General features: G+C 33.0%; 1 protein-coding gene across 4 annotated transcripts in view; it reads right to left on the bottom strand.

Moving 5' to 3' along the window:
• Positions 1–14,601, bottom strand: part of PTBP2 (polypyrimidine tract binding protein 2) — an 83,432-nt gene that overhangs the window by 59,567 nt on the left and 9,264 nt on the right. For all 4 annotated transcript variants that reach the window (XM_067726985.1, XM_067726986.1, XM_067726987.1 and 1 more), the window contains exon 3: positions 2,170–2,245. In XM_067726985.1, coding sequence (XP_067583086.1) covers positions 2,170–2,245 — 76 coding nt within the window. The remainder of the gene's footprint in view (positions 1–2,169; positions 2,246–14,601) is intronic.

Below are 14,601 nucleotides of genomic sequence, written 5' to 3'. Positions count from 1 at the left end.
CATTAACCTTTCTTCAGTTGTCTTCAAACTGCTGTTACTCCCAACCAGTGAATTTTTCATTCCAAATTCTGTATTTTTCAATTAGAGCATTTCTATATGCTTTCTTTATAGTTCTTTTCTCAACACATTCTTCCATGTTCATTATTTCAATATTTTCTTTTATAGCTTTAAAAATATTTATAGTCCTTGTCTGCTAATTCCAATATCAAGGTCATTTTGAGGTCTATTCTTATTGAATGCTTCTTCACAGGATTCGTAAAATTTGATGGTATGCAGGATATTGTGGATGATAGTTGTGGGAAGACTGAATCATGTTGTCTTCCTTAGGGCACATTGTTTTATTTAGGCAGGCAATTCAATTACTGGTGAATCCTTCATGTCTTGTCAGGCTGGACTATCAGAGTTTATTAACTTAGTCTTATGGCTGTCACTTACTATAGTGTATGATCCTTTCTCTTAAGACCTGAGCTTTTTGCAGTCTAAACAGAATGTCTATCTGCAAGACATATGCATTCTAACTACCCAGAACTCCAATGTCTCAGAGCACTGCACAACCTATGGAATCACCATTCTAGCTCTGACCCACAGTTGGTCATTTCTGATAGACCAGGAGAGTCTCAACCTACACATATGCAGCCCAGCCATTATTCAAAACTCTGAATTAAGTAAGAATCCCCACACCAAATTCGGCCCTCCAACCAATGCCCAAACCCCTGGACAAGTTCCTTTTTCAGGATCCTTCTCCATAAATCCCATATGTCTCAGCAGCTTTAAATTCCAATCTTAGTCTCTTCAGCACAGTGAGACCTCCATGCTTTACTTCAGCTCCACCTCCATGTGCTACAACAGTAGGGTACCCCAAAGCAGAAAAGCCAAAGTATTCATGAGACTCACTTCATATGTTTCCCTTATCTCAGGTTTCATTATCTTGTACTATTTACTCATCAATTCCAGACAACAGCTGTCCCATATATTTTATTCAGTTTTGTAGTTTTTGATTTTGGGGAAAGATGGAAAGAAGGAAAGGCTGCTACCAGTACTCTGTCATAGCCCTACATATTAATTTAGAAAACATTTCCATTATCAATCATTAAATGTACTATTTCAAAAAACATGAAACTGGCAAAGCAGAGATACAGATATTTGAGCCTGTTTGTTCAATTATTTGTACATGGTACCTTAACTATCAAAATCATGGCCTAGTGACTTTGCTTTGTAATCATGACATGGAAAACTCAGTAATGATGATGTGCAGAAAAATTCATCTTAACATCATTATAACTATATTTGAAAAATACTTCATTATAATTTTTGCTTAATTGTCAGGGATGTGTACATGTGCACTGAGGTGTACATATACACAAGCATGGCTACCTGAAGGAAATCAAAATGCTTCCATTCTTTTACAATCTTTATATTGCCCAATACGATTCCTAAAACAAGTAATTCAGAAAAGGGTTTAGAAAAAAGAAACTTTGGCTTTAGGTAATAATATAAAATGTAGGGTTATAAGGCAAACTAATTCAGTCATCATCAGATTCAAATTTGGTCCATTGGCCATAAAACTAAGCTCTAAAAATTAGTCTGTATTTATTTATAGACAGACATTACAACCAACCAACAGTAATGTTTCAAACATATAAAGCTTAAACACCCTAACTATGAAGATTAAATAAATCATTTTATATTTCCAAGTAAATAAATAAAGGAAACCAATCCAAAGAGTTAAAAATACTGTTACCACACAGAAAAAAGATTTAAAGCACATTAAAAAAACAGCTATGCAACTGAATCTTATGGTATTTTTTTTTACAGTTTGGGCTTTAGGATTTATGGGATAGAGAAGAAATACTTAAAAATATTTTATGACACACAACAGAAGCTAAGCACAAAAGTACAAAAGGAGTGAGAGTGAGGGAACTTGTAATATGAAAGAAAAAAAGGTTACATTTTTGTGATTAAAAGCAATCAGATTTAGTTACTTGCCCACAAATCACCCACTTCAAGGTTTTTTCACTTGACACATACATACTATAGTAAAATTTCTCTAAACTGTTTCAACACAGAGTATTTAAAAATAAAGGCTATTCTGGTAAAACACACTAAACTTTTAACAGTCTGCTCTGCAAAATGGCAAATTATGAGACTGTTAAGAGAGTTAACACTTACCTGTAACCACCATGCTGCTCATGTTCGAGTTTGGACTACTGAGAACACTGCCTGAGAGTAGTTCGTCAGATCCTCTCTGTTAAAACAAGAACAAATTAGCATAAGACCCCTTTACATTTAAAAATATTAATCTGAAAGTCTGTCACTTATCTGGTAACTTTTCAAACAGTGTCTGAAAAACAGACACTGAAAAACAAATGTCAAAACAAATGTCAGGTGTTACACTACTGGGAATAAAAAATTTAATCCCAGAATAAAAAGTTAACTCCACTCTCCTATCCATCTCTTCCTTTTCCACAAAGCCAACAGTGTTTCCTTCCTTCCATTCACCCAAGTCCAACAGACAATAAATAGGAAAACTGATTAGGTTTCATAATCAGAAGCCTTGGAGAACTACATCATTTTTTTAAATAAACAAACTAATGCCACAGCACCTGGACTTTCTCACAGACACTGTGAATCCTTCAGCCTCATAGCCCTTTACTCATCCAGATAACTCAGGTCTTTAGAAAATGAGAACTTCACAATGGTGAGTTGGACAACTCATTTACATGAGCTGGACAATTCATTTTCATAATCATTAAAATTAAACAATTAGGTATATATTCCAATGGCTAGAACACTGTAAACAAAGGCAAAAATCTATGGAATGAGAAATTTCCTTCTACCAATATAAAGAGATTGAATCATGTCTTTAAATCCTTTAAAGAAAAGGTTAAAAATCGTATGTTCTCAGAACTGCACAGTTGTTCAAACCAACCAATGTTGTTTCAACTATTTTAAAAATGTGTGTACATATAAAAGTATGTGTGAGCAGACTAATATTTAAAATAGCTAAATCAACTGTTTTGCATATTTTAAGTATGTGTATACTTACATACATGGGTAATTAATATTTAAAATAACTAAATCAACACTGGCTGATTTAGACAATCAGGACAAAGTTGAATGCAACCACCAAAGTAGAAAAAAATGTACAAAAGAGATAATTTACCAAAGCATTTTACAAAGTCCAAAACAATCCAAATTAACCATAAAATTTATGTTAATTTGTGTTAAACTCATACTTTAATAAGCTGTATTATAATAAGTATCACAGTGATGAAAAAATATTTATACGTCATCCCCTTTTTAAAAAGCTTTCTACTTGCTAGCATCAAGTTCACAGAAATACAAGCATGAGAAAAATAAAAACATAGTATCAAGTCACGTTAATACCATATTTACATCATATTTAATTTTTTAATCAAAGTATGGAAGATTCAGCATGGCATTGTTTTATAAAGACATGATATGATATACAGAATTAGATACTTTAGAGATCCTTAAAGTGTGGTCCCTAGAGCGGCATTAGACCTGGAAATTTCCTTAGCAACATATGTTCTCAGATCCATCCTAGATATACTGAACAAAACAATGGAGACAGGATCCAACAACCTGAGTTTTAACAAGCCTTTCAGATGCTTCTGATGCATGCTGAAGTTTAAGAACTGCTGACATCCATTATTGGTTCACTATCAACAACAAAAAATTTCCTAGTATTTTTAAAAAATTTTTAGAACACTTTTAGGTTTAAAATAAAATTGAGAAAAAGGAACAGATTTCCCATATACCCGCTGCCACCAAAGATGCGTCGCCTCCCCCATTATCAACATCCTCCACCAGGCTGGTACATTTATCACCAAGGATGAACCTATTTTGACACATCATAATCACGCAAAGTTCTGTTTAACTAAGGGTTTAATACTGTACATTTTAATACCTAAGGGTTTGGACAAATGTGTAATGACATATCCATCATTATAACATCATACACAGTATCTTCACTACCTTAAAAATCCTCTGTGCTCTGCCTATTCATCCAAACTCTTCCCAACCCCTGATCTTTTTGTTGTCTCCTCAGTTTTGCCTTTTTCAGAATATAGCTGGAATCACATAGTATGTAGCGTTCTCAGTTGGCTTCTTTCATTTAGTAATTTGCATTTATGGTACCACGTACCCCTCATGCCTTTTCATGGCTTGATAACTCATTTTGTTTTACTGCTGATAATTACCCCATTGTTGGGACGTACCACAGTTTATTAATCCATTCACCTACTGAAAGACATCTTGGTTGCTTCCATGTTTTGCCTATTATGAATAAAGCTGCTATTAAGATCCACGTGCAGGTTTCTGTGTATACGTAAGTTTTCAACTCCTTTGGATAAATACCAACGAGTTGCTGGATCGTACAGTACGAGTATGGTCAGTTTTGTAAGAAGAGCCAAACTGTTTTCCAAAGTGGCTATATAGTTTTGCATTCCCAATATATGCGAATTCCTGACACTCCACATCCTTGCCAGCATTCATGGTTTCCAGTGTTCCAGACTTTGGCTATTCTGACAGTGTAGCAGTATCTCATTGTTATTTCAGTTTGCATTTCCTTAATGACATATGATGTGAAGCATCTTTTCAAATGCTTATTTTCCATCTGTATATCTTCTTTGGTGAGATGTCTGTTAAGTTCTTTGGTCTATTTCCTAATCGGGTTGTTTTCTTATTGCTGAGTTTAAAAGTTTTTTGTATATTTTGGATAACAGCCCTTTATCACATGTATCTTTTGCAAAAGTCCAGCTTATAAATTATTTTTTTCATGGATTATGTCTTTGGTGTGGTACTAAAAAGACATCTTTATACCCAACTCATCTAGATCTTCTCTTACCTTATCTTCTAAAAGTTTTATAGTTCTGCATTCTATATTTAGGTCTATGATCCATTTTGAGTTAATTTTTGTGAAGAGTGTAATATCTGTGTCTCAATTCATTCTTCTGTACATGTATGTTCAGCTGTTCCAGTAGCACTTGTTGGGGAGACCTTTGCTCCTTTGTCAAAAATAAGTTGACTATATTTATGGGGGGGGGGCTCTATTCTGGGCTCTCCATTCTGTTTCACTGATCAACCTGTCTGTTCTTTCACCAAAACCACACTGTCATGATCACTGTATCTTCATATTAAATCTTGGAAGTTGAGTGGCATCAGTCCTCCAACTTTGTTATTCTCCTTCAATACTGTGTTGGCTTTCTGGGTCTTTTGCTTTTCCATATAAATTTCAGAATCAGCTTGTTGACATCCATGTAACTACTCGCTGGAATTCTGATTGGGATTGCACTGAATTTATATATCAATTTCAGAAGAACTGACATCTTAACAATACTGAGTCTTCCTATCCATGAACGTGGAATATCTATCCACATTTATTTGGTTCTTTGGTTTCATTTATCAAAGTTTTGTAGTTGTCCTCATGTAGATCTTATATGTATTTTGTTAGATTTATACCTAAGATTTTCAAATTTGGGGGTGCTAATGTAAACTGTATTTTGTTTTTAATTTCAAATTGCACTTGCTCACCATTGGTATACAGGAAAGCAATTTACTTTCCTATTAATATATTAACATTGTACCCTGCAATCCTGCAATAACTACTTATCAGTTCCATGAAATTTTTTGTCAATTCTTTTGGATGTTGTACATAGACTATCATGTCATCTGCAAACAAGTTTTATACCTTCCTTCTCAATCTGTATACCTTTAATTTCCTTTTCTTGCCTTACTGCATCAGCAAGGAATTCCAGGAGGATGTTGAAAAGAAGTGGTGAGGAAGGACATCCTTGCCTTGTACTTGATCTTCATGAGAAAGTGTGGAGTTTCTCACCATTAATATGATGTTAGCTGTAGGGTTCTTTGTCAAGTTGAAGTTCCCCTCTGTTCTAGTTTAGTGAGAATTTTTATCATGAATGGGTGCTGAATTCTGTCAAATGTTTTATCCTCATCTAGTGATATGATCATATGATTTTTCTTCTTTAGTCGATTGATGTGATGAATTAACCTAGTTTTCTTTGTTTCTATGACAATTATGCCATATGGCATTTAAGAAAAAGGATTCCGTAGTTCAGCTTTCACCTACTATGTCACTGGTAAATTACTTACCTGTTCTAAACCTTAACTTACTCATCTGAAAAACAGAGATAACATCTTATCACAGTCCTTGGGCTCTGACAGGTTTCAGGACTGAGACTAGCCCAACAACTTTCTCCTCTGGAGAAAAGAGAACCATGACAGAAAGACATGGGACAAGGATGTGAATATCAAGTTCCTGAGGAAAATGAGATTCTCAGAGAGAAAGGAAGGTTCTCACTCATGTATTTCTGGCCTCCACGAACACAAAGGTGCTACAAAGGAGGTGGACTGAGTGCTACATACCTGCTAAAAGCTGTGAAAGCACAAACTCATACAACCAATAAAAATATAAAATACATATAATGACATACCGAAGAGGATCAATAAAACCAAAATTTGATTTTTTGAAAACAAGACAACAATAGACAAACTTTGGGTGAGAATTAGGTAAGCAAAACCAAAAAAACATAATTATATATCATTAGGTCATGGAAATAAACAGATGAAAAAAACTTAGCCCAGTGAATAACCTTATGGAGCATACTGATACCATTTTCTTACAACTGCAGGACTTTCACTTATGAAAAATCAACTTCTAGGTTATTTACACCACTATGTTCTGCATTACCATTTTGTTATAGTGGTTTAGCCTTTACCCTAAAATATATATATCTGTAATGTGAAAAAAAACAGCACTGCATATTTTAACTGGCTATCTCTATAAGAGTAAAAAAGACAGAAGAAAAAATGAAATTGGATCCCCACCTCGTACAATAAATGAATTAAATTTTTTTCTGATGAATTAAGAGACAAACGCAACAGATAAGACTTTAAAATTTTTCAGAAGAAAATATTTTATGTTTATACATGAGTATGTAAGTCACAAAAGTGGATCACATACTATGTAATGAATACCTCAGTAAGTTCCATAGAGAAGAAATCATACAGATCATAATATCTGGTCAAACACAATAAACATATTTTAATGAAAATAAGAGAAAAAAGAAAAATAGAACAAAATCTAATTGTTGTAGTTTATTCAGATAAAATTTTGAAACTGTTCCTAACAACCTGAGCCAAAAATAGAATCAAACCTTCAAATACAGATTCCTATGAAAATTTAGACCAGTTACTCATAAAAAAATAGGCAAGAGATAAGATTAGTTTTCAGCACACACGAAATGGAAATTATCCTTAAACAGAAAAGTTGTTTCATCTTGCTCACAGTAAAAACAAATTCAAATTAATACTAGATTTAGATGCCATTTCACCTCTCAGACTGACAAAACCCCAAGCATTTGACAATATACTATACTATGGCTAGGGGGAACTGAGGCACTTGCATACTTTCTATACAGTGGTATAAAGAAATGAGATTTTCCATATATACCCATGGAGTGATTTCCAGAGTGTATTTCTCATTAAGTAAAAAAGGTAAGATATTAAACCCTGTGTATTCTGTGCTACCTTTTCCCTAAGATGGTGGGAGCTAGCACGTAAAAAGAAATTCACATTTACTTCTACTAAATAAAAGAATAAGCCAAAAACTAGTGAAAATAGATACCCATAAGGGGATAGAAAAAGCAAAGTAGAGTGGACAGGAGTGAAAGACTAGACATCCATGAATGTATCTTGTTTTGCAGTTTTGACTTTGGAAAATTTGTTCAACATGAAAAAAATTCCCTAAAAATGAAAACCAAAATGTAACAAATAAACCTAACTATTGGCTTGGTGGTAGAACCGCACACAGAATTATCTCAATAGATTTAAAAATTCTGTGATTTTACTACTATACATTCTTTGCAAAATACACTTTAAGGACAAAAATAACTGCAAACGTCTTAAAACTGTATTACAACGTTAATGTTAACACTGATGTTGCTTTTTAAAGAAACTAGTATATATGCAATTATGTTAACACTAGCAAGCAAGAGTTTACAACATACAAGAGATACAAACAAAAAACTGGAAGAGGAAAAATTGTAAAATTACATACAAACTGGAAATAAATGAGTTCAAATATATTTGTCTCAAAAAAATTTTGTTAGCTTTGTGAATTGAAAAAAACCTTAAAACAACAACAACCTAAAAGCAATTGGCACCTTTGCACCCACATTACTGTGGTCTCTAAGGACCAGGTCTCACCAAAGGACCATTCTTTTTAAAGAAATGGCTAATTGAAGTTTTGGAGGAAGAAATGATACTTTAGGTAAGTATCAAAATTACCGGTATTATGAGCTGCTGCTGGCCCAAGATGAGAAAATTTAAACATTTTTAAAGGAATGATCATTGCAATAAGACTGGAATAAACGTAAAAATCCTTGCCTTCACAGCGACCTAACATCAATGCTAAAGAACTCACATTACACTGGAGTTACTGGAGTTACGAGCTCATGAGGAAAAATTTTTTAACTGAAAATCTACCCTGCTTTTCTTTTGATAAGGGTGTTTCAGTATGACCAAATGTTTGATGAAAAAAGTTCTTCCAACAGAAAAATATTTTAAAATATATGCAGGAGAAAAAAATAATATCACCATTTTTGCAATACCCAATGAAATTACTCAATTATCAGCTACTAAAGCCCACTAGGTGAAAGGATGATAGAGCACTCTACACTGGATGCATCAAGCTGAGGACACTTGAACCTACTGATAAATGTCAGTACTGAACCTACTGATAAAACATCACAAAGAGGTAACTAGACATGTTCCTCCTGGTGTGATACATTAGAAATTACAGAGTACATTTATAAAATATTCTTGCTAAAAATTAAACCTGAATCCGATCAAGCCTCATCTAACTACAAGTACACAGGAAATACAAGACATGGGAAACACACAAAATGACAACATGAAGGTATAATCAGCAAAATTATAATTTTCAGAAAATTGTACAGAATAGATGACCCAGTTTCTCTAAAAAAGAAAATCAAGAAAGGGGGAGGGAGAAGGAAAACTGACATAAATAGACTTAAAAGAACCAAATCAACATGTTGACTTTCCTTGATCCCTGATTCAAAGAGAAAATATAAAAGACTTCTTTAAAGTGACTGGGAAACTGACTACTGTTAGACATTAGATGATATTAAGAAATTATTTTAGTGATGGGGTGGGATTGGGCAAAATAAGTGAAGGGGATTAAGTGATACCAACTTCCAGTTATAAAATAAATAAGTTACTGGGATGTAATGTACAGCTTGGGGAATATAATTAATAATTTTTTACAGTGACAGATGGTTATGGTGATCAATCTGTAATGTATGTAAATTTTGAATCATTATGTTATACACCTAAAACTAACATAATATTGTATGTCAAATATACTTCAATAAAAAAGGAAAAACTTATTTAAAATTTTATTAGGTATGATGATATAAATGTCATCTTTAAGAGATTATATCTATTAGAAATACACATTGAAGTATTTAGGAATGATATAAAATAATCACCGAGATCTGCTTTAATATTCTCCCACAGGAAGGCAAAGGAAGTATATTATTATACCATTCACCCTACTTTTGTATACCTTGAATCTTTCACAAAGCTTAAAAAAGTGAAAAAGCTGTAAGATGTTGATGAAACACATTGAAGAAGACACAAATAAGTGGAAAGATATTCCATGCTCATGGACTGGAAGAATACTGTTAAAATGTTCACACTACCCAAAACAATCTACAGATTCAATGCAATCCTTATCAAACTAAAGATTTAGTATAACTAAGCCCCTTGGCATCAGTCTTAGCAATGACTTTTTGGCTTTGACACCAAAAGCAAAGACAACAAAAGCAAAAATAAATTTAGACTATATCAAACTTTTAGCTGCTGCAGAGCAAAGGAACCCACCAACAAGATGAAAAGGCAACCTACTGAATGGGAAAAAATATTTACAAATCATAGATAGAAAGTTAGTATCAAAAATAAAGAACTCATACTACTCAGAAAAAATGAACAGTATGATCAAAGAAGACACAATAGACATTCTTCCAAAGACACACAACCAACCAACAGGAACATGAAAAGGTGCTCAACATCACTAATCAGGGAAATGCCAATCAAAACCACAATGAGATATCACCTCACACCTGTTAGAATGGATATTACCAAAAAAATAAGAAATAACAAGCACTGTCGAGGATGTGGAGAAAAAGGAAGACTTGTGCACTGATGATGGGAATGTAAATTGGTGTACCCACTAAGGAAAAGGAAAACAGGTTCCTCAAAAAATTTTAAAAAGTACAACTGTATGATCCAACAATACCACCTAAGTATTTACCCGAAAGAAATAAAATCACTATCTATAAAAGATATCTGCACCCTGTATTCATTGTAGCACTATTTACAACAGTCAAGACATGGGAACAACCTAGGTCTCCATCAACGCATGAAGAAAATGTGGTTAATCTATACAATGAAATACTATTCAGCTATAAACAGAAGAAAATCCTACCATTTGCAACAACATGCAAATGAGGTCATTAGGCTAAGTGAAACAAGTCAGAGAAAGACAAACACCATATGATCTCATTTATATGTAGATTCTTAAAAAAACAAACAAAAACCCAAAACACTGAACTCACAGATACAGAAAACAGTGGTATCCAGAAGCACAGCCAGGCCTTTTAGGGAGGGACGGAGGGGTGATAGGAATTAGTGAAGGTGGTGGTCAAAAGGTACAAACTCGGAGTTATGACATAAATGACTCCTGACGATATAATGTACCGCATGCTGATAATAGTTAATAATACTGTATATTTGAAAGTTGCAGAGAATAAATCTTAGAAATCCCCATCACAAGGAAAATAATTTAACTATGTGTGGTGATGGATGTTAACTAAACTTATTCTGGTAATCATTTCACAATATATACATACATCAATTCATGTTGTGCACCTGAAAATAACACAATGTTTCTACATCAATTACACCTCAATCTTAAAAAAAAAAAAAAGAAAAAAGAAAAAAGGGAACTCTTAAAAGTCAAAAGCTTACTGCCCAAACTATCAACTGATCTTTCTTCACCTTGAATGTATTTTTAAACAAGAAAATAAACATGTTCGGGATGGAATTTAAAGTGGACAAAAAATAATAATACAGTAAAATAGATCTAGTGTGGGCAAAAAAAGAAAAACATAAATTAGTGAATCATGAAACAAACAAAAAAAATTAACAAAAGCTGGTACTTTGAAAAGACCAGTAAAATAAGGTCTCTGATAAGGAAAAAAAAAAAGAAAAAAGATAAAATATGAATGTGTACTGTTAATAAAAATTTAAAAAGGGAGAATTTAAAAATGCTATAAAATTCTGGGAAATAGAAAAGTACATCAATAATAGAAAAGTAAATCAATAGAAAAGTAAATAGAATAGAAAAGTAAATCAATAACTTTGGAAAAAAATCAAACTGGCAAAGAAGCATCTCTCTTTCCTCATGCCTACACATAAGCTTTTAAAAATCCTTCTAACATGTAGGGAAAATGATGGGAAGTACATACAGTGCTGATTAGCTTTGGTAAAATTATCAGTGAATTAATTAATTATCAGTGAATTTTCCTTTTTGCCTAAAGCATTAAGTTTCTGCATTAAGCATTAAACAAAATAGTACGGAGAAGTAAAGGAAAAATTCTTCAAAGAAAAATATCACTGTTCTCTCCAGCTCTGCCATCTTATTTTTTTGATAATACAAATACAATACTCTCCAATTAACTTATAAATTTAGTACAACTATAATCAAAACCTGAAAAGTCTTCATGGAACTTAGCCAACTGATCTTAAAAATATATATACAGTGAAGAAAATGCCAAGACAATTTTGAAGTTGCAAAATTCACTCTCCAAGATTCCAAAACTTACTGTGATGCCACGTTAAATTAAGACATTTGGGTAGTAAGACAGTAATAGACAATGAAACAAGAGATACCCCAGGGAAAGTTTCACACATATATGGAAACCTGACAACTAACACTGCAGATCAGTAGGAAAATATGAACCATTCAACTGAGTTTGTACCAGATTTGTTAGCCATTTACAACACATTACACAAAAATTAAATTACATGTAAACTGAGGCCCTAAATGTGAAAATCAAAATTTAAAAATTTTCAAAATAAAATCCAGAAGACTATATAGTATCAAACCTTGAGTTTAAGAAAGATTTCTTAAAACTAAAACGTAAATTTAATGTTAAAATTTCCTACTCTATTCATCAATGCAAAAAAATCAAGCCACAGACAGGAAGGAATTTATCTGTACCATATATAACTAACAAAGCTTTAGTACCCACAATATACAAAAACTCCTAGAAATCAGTAACAAAAAATAAAAACTTCAAAGTTGACTTCTAATAAAGGGCTCCTTCTAAATAGGATTGACAAATTAAAGAACTACAATACCAAGCATCACCATCATTTGAGCACTTACAGCCATTCTGTGCTAAATCTTTTACATATTATTCAATCTTCAACATAATTTCTGAGGTAGGTCCTGTTAAACCCATCTTAAAAGTTGTAAAACTGAAACTCAGAGGTTACCTTGTTCAATGTTAGAGGCCAACTCTAGTCTGTTAATTCTACATCACGTGCTTTTAATTTGACAAGCCCTTCATTGAAAAAAATTTCTTGTCCACCATCAGTAATGCCAATTTATGTTCAATTTTAATATATTTCTATTATAGAAAATTTAATTGGACTTTCAAGATATACTTCTTTGTATATATCCTTTCAGAATACTGACAAACAGATGTCTATTGAGCAAACTATGCTGAGCATAAACAAATTGAAGAAAAAGTTATTACAAAATGTTCTTGGAAAAAACATCACACAGACATATGCAAAAAAAATCAGATATCATATCTTCTAATGGAAAAACATATCACCACTTATAAAATATTACTAAAAACAGAAAGAGAACCTGATGGTCTGTAGATCCATCTACCAACTGACTATATGGACAACATAACAATTACAACATCAGAATACAATCAGTATATGCAGACTATGGACAACTCTGTAAGACCAACAACCAGTTTTCTTCAACAATAAAATGTAATTATGAAAAACCTCACAGTGATAAAAGGAGAATTCGTAAAGTGAAAGAAATTTAAAAGGCATGTCAATTTACTGAATGTGTTCTTATTTGATCCTGATCCCTCCCCACCACGAAAAATGAACTCTGTAAAAATATTATGACTTTCATGAGACAAATAGAAATCTTACAAATCTGGCACTTAAGAACATTAAGCAATTGTTGCTATTTTTTTGGGGGGGGTGCACTAACAGTACTGTGATTGTATTTCTTTAAAACAGAAAGAGAGGGAGGACTGACCCTATCTTTTAAAGAGACACACCAAAACATTTATGGATGAAACAAATAATCTGGAATTTTTCTCAAAATAATACAGGAGGAGAAAAGTAGAGTGTGGATCTCCTAAGTTTTAGCAATGGGTTGTTCGTTGATGATTGTTGGGGCTGAGTGACATATAAATAACGCTTCGTGATACTACTGTGTCTTTTTTTAATGTTTAAAATTCACCATAACAGTTATAAGACGAATCATTGCTCAAAAACACATACCTTTCATAACTGTTGTATTTTATTACTTTTAAAGTAAAAATATTACCTAACCACCTTAGCCCTTAATGAAGTATCTCCGAAACTAAATTAAGAAAGCTATTACAGTTCAGGAACACAAATGGACCAAGTAAGAGATTAGAATAGTTAACGACTATATTCTAATTCATGGTGCTCCATACAGTACCAAAGCCAACTATTTTGCAGCTCAGTCTCCACATTCTAAAGATAGCAGAATAATGAGCTACTTTCATGTATGGAAGCTTACAGATATATGGAATACTGCCTACCACATGAAATACTTGAAATTTTCTCCAACCTATCGGCCATTCTATTTTTACTCTCCCTCCCATATATTACACAAACCCTTCGCTGTAAAATCCATCATTCAGCTAACTTGTTCAAGGGCTATGAATTTGTGCCAGCCTATTGACAAAACTTTGGCCATGTCTTCCCCTCAGCATATACTGCTCACTTCTGCTCCCAAACATTTACAATACACAGGTCACAATCCACTGATTTCATGAAATCTACTCTGATTCTACCAACCAATCTTCCCTAAACGTAGCCATAGGGCATTTGCTTAAACCTTGTATATTTGTTTCTTCAACTAGATGAGGTTCTAGAGATACAGCTCTTTTGGATCTCCAGCAAAAAGGAAGAATGTTGTGCAATAAAATTGATATTTACCTTTTTACTGATAAGTGGCTCATGAGATTATGAGCATGTTGAAGCCAGAGACCCTTCAATAGTCATTAAATATATACTGAGTATGTACTATTTAACAGGCACTACTGATGACACAGAAACAATAAAACAAAAAAGGTCTCTGCCCTCAAGACACATATATTCTATTCTTAATGTCTCTGAATCACCAGTCTTTAACACAGTGCTGACATTCAGCAGACACACTAATGTCTCTAATTTGAAATTCTA

The sequence above is a fragment of the Pseudorca crassidens genome, chromosome 2, assembly GCF_039906515.1.
Source record: "Pseudorca crassidens isolate mPseCra1 chromosome 2, mPseCra1.hap1, whole genome shotgun sequence".
Taxonomy (NCBI): domain Eukaryota; kingdom Metazoa; phylum Chordata; class Mammalia; order Artiodactyla; family Delphinidae; genus Pseudorca; species Pseudorca crassidens.
The sequence above is the reverse complement of the archived record's forward strand: the minus strand, read 5'-3'. Positions and strand labels throughout refer to the sequence as shown.